This window comes from Cimex lectularius, unplaced genomic scaffold (genome assembly GCF_000648675.2).
Source record: "Cimex lectularius strain Harlan isolate CLEC.00 unplaced genomic scaffold, Clec_2.1 scaffold93, whole genome shotgun sequence".
NCBI lineage: Eukaryota > Metazoa > Arthropoda > Insecta > Hemiptera > Cimicidae > Cimex > Cimex lectularius.
Genome location: NW_019392669.1, coordinates 1,109,843 through 1,127,699, shown reverse-complemented (window position 1 = coordinate 1,127,699; position 17,857 = coordinate 1,109,843). Strand labels below are relative to the sequence as shown.

The 17,857-nt window shown below is 33.0% G+C and overlaps 2 protein-coding genes across 5 annotated transcripts in view; one reads left to right on the top strand and one right to left on the bottom strand.

The window, feature by feature from the left end:
• The window catches only part of LOC106672135 (sodium- and chloride-dependent glycine transporter 1), a 65,054-nt gene extending 58,023 nt beyond the window's left edge, over window positions 1–7,031 (top strand). For all 3 annotated transcript variants that reach the window (XM_014403312.2, XM_024225230.1, XM_024225232.1), the window contains 12 exons: window positions 2,825–2,967; window positions 3,032–3,162; window positions 3,246–3,393; window positions 3,452–3,628; window positions 3,710–3,870; window positions 3,929–4,151; window positions 4,211–4,497; window positions 4,562–4,693; window positions 4,787–5,014; window positions 5,080–5,280; window positions 5,504–5,679; window positions 5,889–7,031. In XM_014403312.2, coding sequence (XP_014258798.1) covers window positions 2,825–2,967; window positions 3,032–3,162; window positions 3,246–3,393; window positions 3,452–3,628; window positions 3,710–3,870; window positions 3,929–4,151; window positions 4,211–4,497; window positions 4,562–4,693; window positions 4,787–5,014; window positions 5,080–5,280; window positions 5,504–5,679; window positions 5,889–6,285 — 2,404 coding nt within the window. In that variant the 3' untranslated portion in view covers window positions 6,286–7,031. The remainder of the gene's footprint in view (window positions 1–2,824; window positions 2,968–3,031; window positions 3,163–3,245; window positions 3,394–3,451; window positions 3,629–3,709; window positions 3,871–3,928; window positions 4,152–4,210; window positions 4,498–4,561; window positions 4,694–4,786; window positions 5,015–5,079; window positions 5,281–5,503; window positions 5,680–5,888) is intronic.
• An 816-nt stretch (window positions 7,032–7,847) lies between these two features.
• Window positions 7,848–9,286, bottom strand: LOC106672089 (erythrocyte band 7 integral membrane protein-like). 2 transcript variants are annotated; one of them, XM_014403222.2, is made up of 7 exons: window positions 9,058–9,286; window positions 8,895–8,998; window positions 8,691–8,843; window positions 8,537–8,634; window positions 8,321–8,482; window positions 8,104–8,269; window positions 7,848–8,043 (listed from the first exon to the last, which is right to left on the bottom strand). In XM_014403222.2, the coding sequence occupies exons 1-7, from the start codon at window positions 9,098–9,100 to the stop codon at window positions 7,945–7,947; spliced, it is 825 nt and encodes a 274-aa protein (XP_014258708.1). In that variant the 5' UTR covers window positions 9,101–9,286; the 3' UTR covers window positions 7,848–7,944. The 2 variants fall into 2 exon arrangements, with proteins under 2 accessions (XP_014258708.1, XP_014258709.1); XM_014403223.2 differs by lacking the exon at window positions 8,895–8,998.
• Window positions 9,287–17,857: the final 8,571 nt, after the last annotated feature.

Here is a 17,857-nt window from a genome sequence, read left to right as displayed (position 1 = left end):
TCTGTGATCCCAGGCATCTCCCGTGTGTCAATAATGATGGTATTCACACATAATGACAACACAAGATGCCAATTTTCTAAGAATAAAAACCTACTCTTGCTTATAATTTTATTTTATATTATTATTATTAAATTCTCTATTTTCGTGGTCCGCTTGACCAAATAAATTATTTTCAATTAATTAAGGTTTTGGTTGAGATAAAAAAGTCATTGTCACAAGAGGGATTCGAGCCCACGACCTTCGGCTTTGAAATCACGATAGCTCAGGTGGTAGAGTAGCGGCCTATTCCCCTGTTCGAATCCCGCTTGTGACACTGACTTTTTTATCTCAACCAAAACCTTAATTAATTGAAAATTATTATTATTTTTGTGTAATAATAAATAATTTGATTGGCGTTAGAACTGTAATATTGCGTCAAGCCTGATTACCGTATGTAAAAGCATAAACGATTCATTAATAATAAAAACGTATCGATTTGCCACGTGAATATTTTTTGATCAGAATGCCCAATTGAGTGAAGGTTTCAAATTTTCATCTCGGTTTAATATTTATTTATTGATTTCGTGTTACCCGCTATATTTTTTCCCGAAGATTTGGGTCCCGGAAGGGTTCCAACTTGTGCTCGATGGGGGGCTTCAGTTTTTGCCCGTGTCCGGTTGCCTGGATACATTTCGATACAAATCACTCACGCCATCCTTGGTTTAACGAATGGGGTCGATGTATATATCAAATGAGACCGTCCGATAGTCTCTGACCTATTCTGCGAGGTTTGAATTACTTGCGGATCGATTCCGGTGAAACTTGTGTTGCCGATGAGCTTGGAAAAAAATTCTGTTGACCCAATCAACGCATTTTTGTCTAGAGTCAATATAAATTCGAAATCTCTTTCTCGTAACTGTAAAACATGATTGAAATACATTTCTGTACTATTGTATAGCTCTTAAACATACAAAAGATCCTAAGTTGCTGCACGCCACCAACCCTAGCCCTACATCAATTGGTTTTGGAGTCTTTCGTTCAATTGAATATTATCGTTCAAGACGAGACCTCGAACAATAAAAGACGGTAAAGGGTGACAAAAACATCGCGGTTAAATGGTAGAATTGGACTGGAGAAAGTGGCTCGAAGAGAACAAAGAAGATGGTGAGAACAATAAAATGGATAAAAGATAGAAAAGTTGAGCAAGAATGGAGGCGCGGTTTTACCCTCGAATGGAGATGTGGTTACGGTAGCCGGTATTAAAAATAATGGCCCTACTACTTCCTTTTCCAAAAATACATTTCAAATTGGTGTCAATTTTAATTCGCGTCAAAAACAATAGAAGTATACTGGCGAATCCTTTTTAAAAAAGATGGTTCCTACTCACATTAAGTTGTTTCGCAACAATCCGGATTTCGAGCCCTTTAGCTCATCGTCAGGTTGAAGGGTTTCCACAAACACGTCTCTCAACATGAATTGCAGAAGAAATTGCACTTCTGCAATTCATGTTGAGAGACGTGTTTGTGGAAACCCTTCAACCTGACGATGAGCTAAAGGGCTCGAAATCCGGATTGTTGCGAAACAACTTAATGTGAGTAGGAACCATCTTTTTTAAAAAGGATTGAACTCCACACTCACCCCATCATTTATAATCTCTACTCGGCGAATTGTCCTTCTAAGAAATTGGTGCTTCATGTAATTTTTTTATACTATTCATAAAGAGAAAATTTAAATTGAGAAAATGAATAGTAGAAAGAAAGAATGAGAGAAAGACAGACAAATAACCTGACTGACTAACAGGCAGGCAAACAGAGAAAAGAGGTAGAAAAATATGGAAAACTAATCATTTTAAATTAATTTAACAGGGATGATTTTGGGCTAGATACACAATTTTTGGGTTGACAAAATAACCAGCTAGGTTGGGTTTGGATTAGGGTTAGATTATGTTACGCTAGGCTAGGTTAGGTGAACCTAAAACTAACTGAAATAAAGAGAAAAATAAGAATAAAGCATGTATATAATTCAGTAGTATAGATTTGTATAGATTCAGTAATAGAGTCAAAAAGTGTGAGATGGAGAGACAGAAGACAGACAAACAAGCTGACTGTCCAACAGACAGATGAACAGAGTAAAGAGGGGGAAAAATACAGAAAGTTAACATAGATATGCTTTTGAGCTGGATATACATTTTTTGGGGGTGACCATTTTTGCTTCGTCAATTTCACGTTACTTAGTGGCACATAGGTTGAGTTAGGTTTAGGGTTAGTTAGGCAATTTAAGATAAGATTAGGGTTAGATTAGGTTTTGTTTAGGAAGGGTTAGGACTACAGACAAGTTTAGTTACATATCCATTATTATTATTATTTTATTTATTTATTTGGTAAAAATATGCAAATACGAAGTACAAGATTTTTCATATTTTATAAATAGAAACTTAATTAACTGAAATAAAGAGAAGAGAAGGATAGATACAATAATAGAGCCAGAATGAAATCATAAATCTAGAGTTATGAGATCATGAAATTCTAAGAGATCAGAAAGATAAAGTGTGCACATGTGTGTACCTATTTGGCCCAGGTTTATATCCATTATAAGCGTCATTAGCCTCTTACTATAAAAGATCAAAATTACCTTTAACTTTCTGTAAAGTATGGCAGAAATAAAACATTTATTTTGCAAACTATCAAATAGAAGTTCAGAAAAGGCAATTTTCTGTTGGCCATGCTTCTGTAATCACATTTTCTAATAAATTCACAATCAAAAGATAAATTATCCCAACAAAATAATCAATAGTTTTAAATAGTTCATAGGCTTTTATTATAGTTAAATATTAACTTTTTTTTAGCACGGAGTGTGAAATGGCAAATGAATCTCTAAGTCCACTAGGACAATGGCCACATGGCCTGAGCTCGATGCTTGCATGCCTGGCATGTACCCTTGGAATATTCAATATATCAAGATTCGCCATTTTAAGTGTTCAATTTGGAGGTTAGTGTTTTCACCTGTGTAAAAAATATACATATAAAATTAAAATGAGTGAATTCTTTTCTAGCCAATTTTATTCTTCAGTTTTTCCTTATGTCTTTCATACTTGGAATCCCATTGTTCACATTTCACGTATCATTAGGCCAGCTCTTGGGAGCCGGGAGTATGGATATGTGGAAAATTTCTCCAATTTTTCAGGTAAATAGTACAAATTTTATAAAGTCTCTTCAATAGTAACATTTACCGAAATATGCATTCTTATAATATTTTCTTGTTTTCAGGGGATTGGAATAGCTTTAATTTTAACTCAAGCACTGCTAGGTATTTATAGTATAGTCGGTGTATCTTGGATGTTTGTTTACTTCCGAGATTCATTTATTACAAAGCAAGACACGTATAGATGGGCTGAACCGTATATTGGGCTCTTAGGTAATGTACGTTTACTCTTAGAATATACATTTATAATGAAATTTATCATTTGATGTAGGACCTGGATGGAGATACAATTCATCTCTAGAGGAGACAGTACCTGATTACTTCAGCGGAGTTGTTCTGCAGAGGCATACACTCATTTCACCGGCCAACGCGCCAGGGCATTTAAAATTTCAAGTTACTTTTAACTTAGCTGTTGTATGGATGATTGTTTTCATTTCCCTCAGTAAAGGTATATATATATTTTTTTTTTTAATTTTAAAAATACATACCTTAATATACAACTGGGTTTAATTATATTTTTGCGTTCTAGGGTTGAAATCATACGGTAAAGTTGTATTCCTATTTTCTCTAGTCCCAACCTTTGGCATGCTTGTGCTTTGTACGAAACTTGTCAGCCTCACGCCCATAACTCATCGTTTCCACCTCAGTTTTCCACAGACTGACTGGAGCGAATTTTTCCTCAATACAAAAGTAAGTCGATCAATCATCAATTACAACAAGTATTCTAACATACTTTTATTGTTTTCAGAGCTGGTCGGCTGCAATGTCAGAAGCATTTTATACATGGGGCCTTTTAGGTTCTTCCGCAATGCAAATGGCCTCTCATAACCGTCCGAATCATTTGCTACACAGAGATACGACTTTGGTCACCATTATCACGTTTTCAATACTCGTACTAGCCGCATTTTTAGCGAATATGTGTTCACAACTTCTTTTAGCCTACGGATATTTATACGTTCCCAGTTCATTTGGTATATCACGCATATTTTCAATTATTCTTGTCTTATTTTATAAAATATTTCCTTTTTAGAAAAAATGTCAACTTATGGTTTCCTCCACCCTACGAAACTTTCTTATTCAGAACTGCCTCCTTCTTTGACGACCCCGGTCAGATTTATGACACACAATCAGTACCTTACGGGCGAAAAGGTCGTGATGCCTGGGGCTAACTTGAAGCAAGAGAGCGGCTATCAAGCTCTCCGTTTGGCGACAGAACTCGTACCAGCTACTCTTGCTATCATAGGTTCAGACAGGCTGTCACCTTTTTGGTCTGTCTTATTTTATTTCATCCTCATCTTATTTGGCATTGCCCAGCAGGTATGTTCTAGTGTTAGTGCTTTTAGTTCTTAAATAAACTTAATTTTTTTTTTTTTTTTTTCAGCTTGCTATAATGCATTGCGTCATAACTGGAATAATGGCAATAAAAGTGAAAACTATGAAGAACTGGGAGACAACAATTACTTTATTTACCTGTGTCTGCGGATTTATTCTCGGCCTTCCTATGGCTACTGAGGTAATTTAATTAATTACAAGGATTTCAGTTAGTCAAAACGACTTAATTACTCCATAACTGTCGGACTACATACTTGTTTATTTATATTTTTAGCTGGGGATCTTTGTTGTATATTTTCTTGATTATTGTGTCGGAGGAGCTTGGTGGATAATGCTTCTGTACCTGATAGAACTAGTTGCTGTTTTCATGGTACGAGGAAGGCCATACAGTGGTGAGACCATTGTGGCAACTTTGTTCACAAAAGCTAGTCCTTGGCTTCAGAACTGGGCTGCGCCGATTCTTTGTTTCATATGGAACGTTATCCTTCCGGTTGTTTTAATGGTAAAGTCTTTTATGATTATGCACAGGAATTTTTCTCTAAAATTGTATTTAAAAAATTATCGTAGGTTCTTTGTATTCTCGTCTTTAAAAATGGCAGTTATAAAGATTTGTACAAGTGGAACGCTCCGCTGACCTATGACTATTGGCCCGTATGGAGCAGAGAACTAGGCTCATTGATACAAATTTTACCGCTGTTGACGATTCCATTTATCGGCATTGTACAAAGTTGTAGATATCTATCAAAAGGCCCATCTGACATATTTGATGTAAGTAGACATTGTTCAATTTAAATATTTTCTTTTTGTCTTATGAATTTTGCATATTAGCCAAGGAACATGAATGAATCGAACCTATGACCATGGGGCCTAGAAAAACAATAGTTTAAAAACTTTATTTCCTTTGAGAGCATAAAAATTTATATCTTAAATTTTATTAGATAACTTGAGTTCTGTTATACAATTGAATTTACATTTAATATTTCTTCTTCAGAGATTGCAAATGCTTTATCGTCCATCTGAAGAGTCTATAGTCAACATACCCGAAGATTTAACTCCTACTGCTGACGAAGAACTTCCTGCAACATCCAATCCTGTCATAGCTACGATTGAAGACCCACCTCCAAAATACACACCACCCCCATCTTATTCAACTGCTACTGGTGCTAGGTAATAAAGAAATGCTGTTCGTACTCATATTTTTCCATTTCATGAAGAAAAAAATAAAAACATGGATATATCACTTAACCTATTCATAATCCATTTTAAACCCTAACTCTAACTAACCTAACCCATGGATCTCTGGAGGATCTAGCCCAAAAACACATCCACTTTAAAATCTTCAGTTTTACAGTCTAAAATGTTGAATTTTTTTCTAGAATTGCCAAGTTTCTGCGTCAGAGTTTTCGTAGGAGTTTAAGGCGGATAACACACTCTCTTAATACAGTTGAATCAGGGATAGAGAATCCGACCGTGCAGAGTGACACGCTTGCTCCACCGCCCCCAGACTACGCCGCAGTGCTTGTTGAAATAAACCAGTCGCGTACTCCTTCTTCTAGCAACCAGCCAAGTGATATCGCACCGACGACGTCGACCCTGACTGTCAACGAGGTGGCGCAAATCCTCAGAAGCAGCTTCCGACGTGCAGTTAGGGACATGAATATTTTAGAGAGCACCAGCTCTGAAAGATTAGTCGAGAGTGCGACTCCGATCAGCCGTGATCGAATTATCATGAATCAAAGTGAAAGTGATAAAACTATTGAAGGTTCAAGTTAAATCAATCATTTTTATACTTTTCTGTGATAATATTTTATTTTAATTCCTTTTACTTTTTTTTAACTTTTCTAATTGTATTTTTTTTTAACTGTGTATTGTTTTCTTTTGAATTAATGGATAAATTAGTGCAAGGGACAGGTAGTATGTTTTCGAGATATATTTCGTCATGAATTAATTTTGAAAAAAAAATAGTTTCTCTTATTTGGTTACTTGACTGAATGTAAACAATTATTGTTTTTAATTAAGAAACCAGTTAAATTGGTTTTTGAATGCTAGTCCAAAACAAAAAGGTATAAAATTTGTAGTATGTAAGTTTAATACAAATGTACAAAGACTCCTGAATAACTAATCTATTTATTTATACTTTTTTAAGATATATACAAATTTTACATTAAATCTTTTTATTAAACCTTTTAACATCATACTTGTAAGGGGAAAAATCATAGACATTCAGAAATTGTTAACTGACAATGCGAGATCAGATGTGGGATCACTGATTTTCACAAAACATTTTTTGGAGAAGCTAGGTCAGAAAATATTAAACAGCATAAAACATTAAAACAAGCAGCAGAAAACATTAAAATTAATCAAGTTTGAGCATTGAGCACCCCTAGGATCAGCGGGCACTACAAATTCATCACTTCTCTGGATTTTTATCCAAATTCAATGTTATAACAACTGATTATTTAACGGTCACTAAATCTAGTTTAAATGTTAAGTCTTTCTATGTGAGAAAAATAAGGATTAAATTAAAAAAAAAAAAAGTACTTTGTATTTTACATAATGAAAGGCAAAAAATTTGAGAAAAAAATTATTTTTTCCACAGAATTTGTAATCTCGCTGTTTTTGGGTGCTAGAAACAAATATCAATTTTCTTTCTTCCTTAAAACATAACATACTTTACGAGGCTGCTCTGTTATGAATTATACATTTCAACATATTCAATCTTTAAAGGGTTTAAAGTGTTAGATGTTTCGACCAGTTTTTTACCCTCAAATTTAAATTTCTTTGAAGGCCAACTCAGTCCCAATACTGCCAAGAAATCTGAAACTATCTAAATTTCATTGTGTCAATTTGTAGACATCTTTAAGATTGTTTCGCCCTGATGATCATCATAAAATAGGTCGAAAACTTGGAAGATAAGAATTGAATTTTTTTTCAACCAGACCATACTTATACTTAGTGACCTGTTCTAATATTGTTCAGCCTAGTATCACAAAAAAAAAAGATTCATTAAAATATGTGAACCATGTGAGCCTCCCCCCATGTGTGTATAAACATATTACAAATAATAAATATATTTTTACAAAATAGCAGTCATACATGTACATACACACACAACTTACTCATTCACTCTCTCTCTTTCTCTCTCATCTCTCCTATCTCTCACTCTTTTCTCTATCTCTCTCCCACTTCTCTCTCTCTCCCTCTCCCTCTCTCTCTCTCTCTCTCTCTCTCTCTCTCTCGCTCTCTCTCACTCTAACTCTCTCTCATTCTAACTCTCTCTCCCTCACTCTCTCTTATTTTAATTTATTTTTATTCAATTAAAAACCTTTTCCCGATGATGTAGAAAACCTTTATGATTTAATTTTAAAAAGTAAAAAAAAAATTAAAAAAATTAAAATATGAAATTTACAATAGATACTGATAGAGAAATTACTAATTTCTTCTTGATAATAATGGGCAAAAAAGATTGACTGGAAAAACTACAGTTTGTTGATTTTCCCCAGGTGTATTGAGGGTCTGCAGATAACGAAGCTGAAATTTAAAAAAAATCCATGTACCCAGACATACGCTATTTTGTTTACTGTTAAATACTTGTAGTGCAATCGGGTCATTTTCAAATTGTTGAGAAGCTTCATGAAGCGATTGTGCTGCAACTATTTCACTTTCGGCAACAATCAGTTTGGCTTTTGCTTCTCTTTCAGCCTCCGCTTCTGCAGCCATCGCTTTCTGCATTTGAGGTGGCAGTCGAATCTCTTTTCTGAAATAACCACAAGTTGATATGTGTATTGAATTTTTTTTTTGTTATTACATTTCAACTCGTTCAATTTTGATTCCCCAGGAGTCAGTAGCTTTGTCCAGGAATTCTAGCATTAGCTGTGCTATCGATTCACGATTTGACATTATATCTGACAACGCTTTCTGTCCAAGCACACTTCGTAAAGTTGAAGCAGCTAAATGATTTGTGGCCTTCCTGTTTAAGATGAAATCAAAAACAGCTATAATTTTACAAAATTAGTTATGTAACCTGTAGTTGAAAATTTGAAGTATGGCAGACAAAGGATCTTCAATGTGGTAATAAACAACAGCTCCGACGAGTACAGTGCAAGAATCTCTAGTTAAGACCTAAAATATGACAAAGTGATTCTTACAGTAATCATCAGTTAAATATAAGTTCGAACCTCTTGTTGAGGAATAATCATAGATACAGTACGCAGATCGACTATTTCAACAGTGTCAATAAATGGGACGATAAAAAATAAGCCTGGGCCTTGTGGACCTCCTCTTATTTTTCCCAATCTGAATATTATGGCTCTTTCATATTCTGCAACAATCTTTAAAAACAATGTTAATGTTTCTTATACAGATGCAAATAACTAATCTACCTGAAATGTACATAGCACTGTCAAAGGAAATGTAACAACAACAATGAAGTAAGACAGAATAACCAGTACTAACTCAAGTGTTGGATTGGATTTTTCATTTTCCTCTGAAATTTTACTATTGGGTTTATTTAAAAGGAATAGATTCAAAACACACTGAAATTACCATCATGTATCTTTGGAACATGCGAGTCTACGGAGTGATACATGTTTTTGGTTCAATCAGTACAATTGCGTTTTTTTCCCCCTTGACCACACAATAATTAACTGATTGTATCTGCAGTAGAACTAAGTTGACACTTATTACTCTTAAAAAATGTAAACTGATTTAGAAACATCAGACAATGCAATATTTATGAGTGAATTTAAAAAAAAACACAAATTGTTGCAAAATATCCCAGCTGGTAATTGTGCCAAATAAACTGAAGTTGTAAATTTTTATTTTCATTATTGTTATTAACTTTATATTAAAAAACACACTAGAAAAAGTTTAATGTTACATTATATTTAAACTATAAATAAAATAACTTCATAATCAAACAAATTATGACTCAATAAGTCTATAAAATAAGATGTCTGCAGTAAAAAACTGATTCACTTTTGGCAAAATTAATAACACAGACTTAAACTCAACATAAAGTATAGAGAAATTCAATGTTGGGAGATTTCATCAATTTTCTTTTTCAAATTTTTGGACCAGTATAACTTCAACACCAAAACCCACCATTATTTCAAATAAAATCATCTAAGAAACTACTTCTCTTATTATACTATTACAGTATATTTAAATAACCTTTAAAATAATGAGATACAAGGAATTTTTCCTAAGTACATAACATTAATCATCACTCTCCATGCTTATGAAAAATTTGACCTGCTTATGAGCAAACAATGTTTTTTTAGAGAATAATTACATACAATTATATTTGCTGAGAAAGTGTATTACAGAAAATTAGTACTGAGTTTTGGTATTTGGACATATTTTGATGCACTTCTTAATAAACATAAAACCTGCCATTTTGACTAGATAAATAATTTTCTTACATAACTCTTCATTTCAAGATGCCATGTATGGTTTTACCAATAAAAATAGTGCATTTAAAAAAAAATCTAAGCCAAGGTATTTTATTGTTGTTTTGAATTCGTCCTATTTGAATTAAGACCAAATGAAGAGTCCAATCCAACTCTTGAGTTAACACTGACTATTGCCGTCTTACGTCATCGTCATTTTTTTATATTTTTGCCATTTCCTTTGGCGATTCTATGTATATTCAGGTAAATCCGTATATTTTTATTCTCCTTTGATACAAGAATAATTTTCACCTATTTAAAGGTAGCAGCAGAGTATGAGAGAGCGATAATATTCAGATTAGGAAAGATGAGAGAAGGAGGTGCAATAGGTCCTGGATTATTTTTTGTCATGACCTGCACAGACAGTGTGGGAATTGTCCATTTACATACTGAGTCAATGAATATACCTGAACAGGAGGTTTATTATTTTTAAGTTTATTATTTAATTTATGATCTATAATCAAATCAATTCAATACAGTTATCATAACTAAAAATTCGTGCAGTGTATCAGTTGGTGCTGTAGTTTTATAATAGCATTATATATTGAACAACTTCTTTCTGTTAAGCTTCGTGTTTTAAGTACAAGTACGATAGGTTCAAGTTGTAATATGATTATTAAAAAATTTTAAAAATAATTTTGAACAGTGAGGACACACATCGGTTAGATGCTTCAACGTTACGTACTGTCCTTGGGCAGAAATCATTGTTAGATATTATGTCACATCAGGAATCAATAGTGGAGACAGTGAATTTTTTTTTTTTTTTTTAAGAATTGCTAAAATGACTTCTCAACAATTTGAAATTGACCCAGTTGCACTTCAAGTAAAGTTTAATAGTAAACAAAATAAAGAAATAAAGTATGTGTACATGGATTTTTTTTCAGTTTTGTTTTCTGCAGTACCTCAATACAACTGGGAAAAATACACATAAACTGTTGTTTTTTCCAGTCAATTTTTTAGAACCATTGTTAAAAGCAGGAAAATGATCAGTTTTGCTGCCAACAACTTATGTTCTTGTTTAATACTTTTTAAGATTTAATTTGTATATTATATTACATGTATATAGAACATAATCAACATGAATTATCAAAACTTCAAACTATATTACAAATCCCACAAATTGTTTATGACTTACAGACCAAATGTAGTTTAAGAATATGAAGGAGTGGGAAAAGTCAAAGTTAGTTTGTCTGTACGTGGAAATCGATTGATATTAATTTTCTCATTTTATTTTCATTTAAATAAATTAATGAACAATTAAATTTTCAGTTATTATGCTAAAATCTGTATAAACGATAATAATTTTTAGCTTCTTTACTTGGTCTACCTGACATAATTTACAATCACTTCTTATACTGATTTCTTTCTATTATTGCAATTCAATATTGAACTAAAACCTTGGCTATTTCTTCTTATTCACAGAAATCTGCTCAACACAAAAAACAAAAAAGTTTTTAAATCAACCTTTACATTTTTATTGGCATGTTCATCCATATCTTGGTTTTGGTTAATTATATTCTACTATATTATAGTATTTTTGAGTAACTCAACTTTCTATTGTCTTCAGAAATCACTATTATAAAAGTTGATCAAATTGACAATTAATATTTTTGATAATTCAATACAATTACAGATACAAATATATTTATATTTTATCTATCAATGAACAAGAGTTTCATTTTGAAATGAAAAGAAAAATAAACTGTATTCTAAGACTTAAACTCCCTCAAATTATTAATTATAAATGTAACATATATACTGAGATTTAAGTCTGATAAGGTTATACAAAGATGTTTACATAAAACTCTACGCTGGATTAAAACTGAAAAGGGACAAAATTAAACATCATCAGTGCCAAGTTGTAAGGACAAGAGATAATCAAAGAGATAGGATATGACTCTGTGGAGAAAGGAGGAAGGAACAACTGAACACAATAATTCAATGTTTTGGGTAATAGAAGATCTGAAAGTGTTATCATATAGAGTAAAAAAAAAATTTAAAAACCTGATACCTGCTTTTGGTAAACAATACAAGTCGATCATAAAAGCATTGCAATAAACTTTTTATAAGTGTATTTTTTCCAATAAATTTCACTTTTTCCTAGTAGTCTTAAAATGTTAATATTATATAATTCATCTTTTAATATATTACTGTCGCTAATTTATTACTATTCACTGAAAAATTGAACGGCCTACCTTGCCTCAAACATTGAGTCGTTTTCAATCTTCTTGTTTTTTTTTGTTTTTTTTTGCTAACTTTAAATGCAATGAAACCCGGGCAGAAATGAAAATTATGAAATATCTTTTGACACTACTTTTATTTTGTACAAAATTGCATTTTTCCAATTGGTTAATTTTTTTCAGCTTAAATTTTAAGATGTTCGATGTTTGCATATTGGGTATTTCTCACGTCTATCGTTCTTCGGCTTAGGAGCTGGGCAGAATCACTTAAACCAATAATAATGCCTAAAGTTCATTGTATGTAAGTTCAAAATTACAATACAGGAGGAATAATTTGACTAAAAAAATTTAAAGATGTATCTGGTGGAGCCTCTTGACAACCTGTTGCTCCACAACCAACTGATATAGATAACTAGGTATAATGATATCTCTATTATTATATCTAACAACTTCATTAAGGTCCGCTATTAAAATGGTTTTCAAACCCTACTTGGCTGATAGATTGAATGTAAAATTGAATAATGTAATATCCAAGAAATTTTCTGTTTCTTCAGGGTTCACTACTTGGTCGTTTTCTTTTCAATTTATTAATGATACTGTGCTTGTTTTAAAAATATCCAGTTTTTCTGTTTATTGACGATGTCAAAATTTTCAAGTGTCTTCGCATTCCTGCAACATTCTTTATCTCTGATCAAGACTGATGCTACATTAATAAAACTTAATATAAATAAATGTAAAATAGTTTGATTTTATAAACATAGCTTTTTTATATTTTATTATTGTAAGTTAGATGTCAGTTTAGAACGGTCTAGTTCAATCAAACTTCTTGGTATTCTTTTTAGTTAAGATCTGAGTTTCAACAGCCACATTTTTTTTTTCGCTCAAGAAAAAACCATGGTTTTCAGAAGGCGATAACCCAGAAGGAATGTCAAAGGAGTTCTATTCTACTATTTTTAGACTGAAGACAAATCATGGCATATAGGGTAGCTACAAGAAGAGAATTGGTCTGAACTGCCCCACTTGCGATTGCCCTTCAAATCCTTCCCTCATAATTTTTGAATGTCCAGAATACAAAAATGAAAGAGACAAACTGCTAAAAAATCTGAGCAAAGTCCCAAATATTTCCAAACCAATAAATTTAGAATCTGTCCTAGTAAGCAACAATCCATCAGCTTTCAACATAATCTATGGATTTCTAAAGTCGATAAACGTTTCTTTTTGATTATCTTCAACCATGAAAATTTAGAAGATGAGAAGATGATGGAGCTGAATGAGTGGGGGCGGGCGTGCGGTGGGGACCTGGTCCTGGTCGGCCGATCCCGCTCGACAGTAAAATGAAAATAGAAAACTTCATGGGTAATATGCCAGCGTACCCCCCCCCCCAAAAAAAAAGTTAATAATAAATAGTTAAAATAATAGTTTTGTATAAGAGTATGGTGAGTCAAATATTGTATGGTGCCCATATCTCACTACTTACATAAATGCACCCAAGGCAGTTCAAAAAAAGTTTTGTGTATATGGAAACACACGTTATGGATTACTTCTTCTGATTAAAAGACTTCAAACTCTCTCTTCCAGGTGATTCAATAGTGACGTACTCATGTACAAATTACTCCACAATTCAATATGCTGCTGCTGCTCCATCTCCTTCACTTACTTAACTTTTTATATCCCCAGATGAACCAGACATCTCATTTTTTCTAAATTATCCTATACCAGTAACTACCTCAAACTCCAGCTTACCGGGTAGCTTAAGATCAAGGAAAATAAATCCCCATAACTTCCTTGAGCCTAACCTTTGTAAGCTCAAACATTTCCCCTTTTCTGTTTCACACCCTAAGTTTTTAGTTTGGTGCAATCCACCTGTATATGATCTCCCTAAGGTATGGCAGGGTGGTGGATGAGACAAAGAAAAAAAATAATAGCTGGAAAAATAAATGTTTTTGTTTATTAACATTTTTAACATTGAATTTACTGATTGTATTGAATATTAAATGTATAATTACTGAAACTGGCTTTCAACGTACAAAACCCACCATTAATTCAAATGAAATCATCTAAGAAATATTTTCTCTCATCTTATATTTAAATAACTATTTTAAAAAATACTACTCGTGGAACTATTTCTAAATTCATAGCATTATCATTATTACTCTCCATGCTTGTGAAAAACTTGATCATCTAATGAGCCAAAAAATGCTTTCTTAGAGAGCATTATGCAAAACTTTATTCAAAAACAAACTGTAATAAAACAGAAAAAAATAAGACCAGATTTGGGCTGAACCTCCATTTTAGTAGTTGTACTTGGGTGTACTTACCAATTAATAAAAAAAAACCTACACTAGGAATTTTGGCTAGATTAGATAATTTTCTAAAATTAGACACAACACAAAAACAAGAGGTAAAATAATAAACAAGACTAAATCTCTGTTTATTGTTAATATATGTAATATGGCATTTCATTTGTTCTAATAAAAAGAGGTGCAAGAGAATTGAAGTCACAATAGTTCAAGTGGTAGAGTAGCGGCAGATTTAGCTGAAGGTCAAGGGTTCGAATCCCGCTCGTGTCACTGACTTTTTTATCTCGACCAATACCTTACATACAGATTAATTAATTGAAAGAAGTAACTTGGTCAATTGATCTCTAAAACGTAAACGGATATTTAATAAGTAAATGAAGTATCACTTCACTAAACAGCTCCCTGTGGCCATTTCAATAGTTGCTGAGAATCCAATCTTGATTATACGACATTTGAAAATGGCAAAAAGAGGGAAAATTCGAACGGTTGTTGGTTGAGATAGAGTTGGTGTCCGAGAGGATCGAAGTCACAATAGCTCAAGGTAGAGCAGCGGTGTATCTAGCCGAAGATCGTGGGTTCGAATCCCGTTCGTGACACTGACTTTTATCTCAACCAAGACCTTACATAGAAAGTATAATTAATTGAAAGAAGTAACTTGGTCAAGTGACCACTAAAATATAAATGGACCAATAAAAAGAGTGCATTTCTACAAATTTTCTAGGTAATAGACCAATTAAAGAATTACACATATTCACCCTGGATAAATAATCATACTGAAAAAAAAAAACAAAAAAAAAACAATAATAGTTCCAATTGAGTTTAATTTTCAGTTATTTCGAATTTACAGGTAAAAGATTAAACTGTTTTTTTCAGTGAAGTTCATTTGTCATGTCCAACTGTTCTTCATTCTTACTACTGCTTGTATTGTTGTTTTAATGCTTCATCGTTGAAAACAAAAATATGTATCACAGTGTAGATTTACACGACTGATATTTCATGGTAATTTCACTATTGTTGTGAATTCATTCTATTTGAATTAGCAATGGTAATAGTTTAGAATCAAATAAAGAGTCCAAATCCTAAGCTTGTGTTGTCTTCATCTTTGTCATTTTAACATTTCCTTTGGCAATCTTATGTGTATTTCAGGTAGATATATTTTCTTTTTTCGGTAAAAGAATAATTTTAAATTACTTAAAGGTAGTAGCAGTGTGAGAGAGCGATAATATTCAGATTAGGGAAGATGAAAGAAGGAAGTGCAATAGGATGTGGATTATTTTTTTGTCACGCCTTGCATAGATAGTGTAGAAATAGTTGATCTACGTACTGTATCAATGAATATACTTGGACAGGAGGTACAGTTCATCATTTAATTTATGTTCTATGATCACATCATCAAATTCACTTTAGGCCATAACTAGAGATTCGTTTTGTGTATCAGTTGGTGCTGTTGTTATTTACCATAATGAACATCCTCTTCCAGCCACACTTCTTGTTTTCAATTGCAGTTATCATAGGTTAAAGTCATTATAATATAATTATAAAAAATGTTTAAACAATTTTGAACACTGAGGCCACGCATCAGTTAGCTGCATCGACTTTACGTACTGTCCTTGGGCAGAAATCATCAGATAATCACATTGGGAATCAATAGCATAGGCAATGAAAGAATTTTTGGACAAAACAACTGACGCTGAGAGAAGCAAAAGCCAAATTCATCGTTGCAGAAGGTGAAATACTTGCAGCACAAAAACTGATAGAGCATTCGCAAGAACTTGAGAATGACCCAATGGCTCTTCAAGTATATTACATTAAACAAAATAACATACGTCCTAGTATTTTTTTCTTTTCCACTTTGTCCTCTGCAGTCCTCAATTGCATAGAATGTAGTTTTCCCGGTTCATTTATTAGAACCATTGTTAAAAGGAAAAAAATGATTTTGCCACCATCTTACGAACCTTCCACTCTTTACAAATTTAATTAAAATGATACAGCAATCTTTTGTTTAACAACAATCTTTTGTTTATTTTTTTTACAATTAAATATCTTAATAAACAAAATTGATTTTATACTTATAATTGTTATCTAAATATTTATCCTGTATGCTTTGATATTTGGCTTTGTGCTGTAGATAACTTCCAGAATTGTTATAAAAATATTTCTTTTTTTATTATAAAGGTCTAAAAATGCTGTTAATATGATTCTGAGAAAATGCAATAATTGTAAGTCATTCGTAGAGATATAATTGTTTGTAAAATTATTATTCGAGAAACGTTTTTCAAATGGAAGCAAATTTCAGTTTTCCTAGAGAAGATATCTGAATATTATACATCAAAACAGCTGTGGATTTTTTGTAGAATGAATATAACAATTGAATAGCAAAAAAAAACACTAAATACTAATGTAAAAAATTGCATTAAGGCAGCATTACATCCCATAGTCACTGCATTGCAAAGACGTCAAGATATTTTTTTCCAATAACCTGAAAGAAAGAGGAATTTTTTTGAGTTTTGAAGGCTACAGAGTCATATTATTTTTCAAGGGGTCCAATACACCATGCTCAAACTCAATTCTCATATTGGATGGCATTCTCGCGTACATCTTGCTAGGAAATAGCAACAATCAATTAGGTGGGACATAACAAGCAGCATTTTTCTCCATGCCAGACACATACGTGTTCTTTGGCCCAGAAATAAAAATGAATGTTCATGTGTCAACCTCACATGGCCTATTCTTAATTGTGTGAGGATGGCCCTTCTGAGTCAGGTCCTCTGAGGACCTCTTGATCTCTCTGCCCATCAATGCTGCCACTTTCTTTTAACCATGTTTTTTTTATATATTTTTTAATTGAATTTGAATTTTGATTGAAGAGGGCTGAATTGTGATGGTTGAGTCTGGACGTTGGGACGTCCCGGCCTTAGCCACCTCGTTCATCTTTTCGCTACCCTCCAAACCTTGTCCAGGTACCTAGACAACAACAAATGTTTTGCCGAGACTCTCCAGCTCATGTGAAGCCAAAGCAAATACTGAGACTACTTTTAGACTGAAGACAAATCATGGCCTATGGGGTAGCTACAAAAAGAGAATCGGTTTGGCATCGTCTCCGAACTGTCCCACTTGCAACTGCCCTTCAAATCCTTCCCACATAATTTTCGAATGCCCAGAATACGAAAATGAAAGAGATAAACTGCTAAAAAATCTGTGCAAAGTCCCAAATGTTCCCAAACCAATAAACTTAGAATCTGTTGTAATAAGCAACAATCCAGCTTTCAACATAACCTATAGATTTCTAAAGTCGATAAATGTTACTTTTTGATTATCTTCAACCATTAAAATTTAGAAGATGATTGAGCTGAGTGAGTGGGTGCGGGCGTGCGGTGGGGGCCTGGTCCTGGTCGGCCGATCCCGTTGGGGTGGA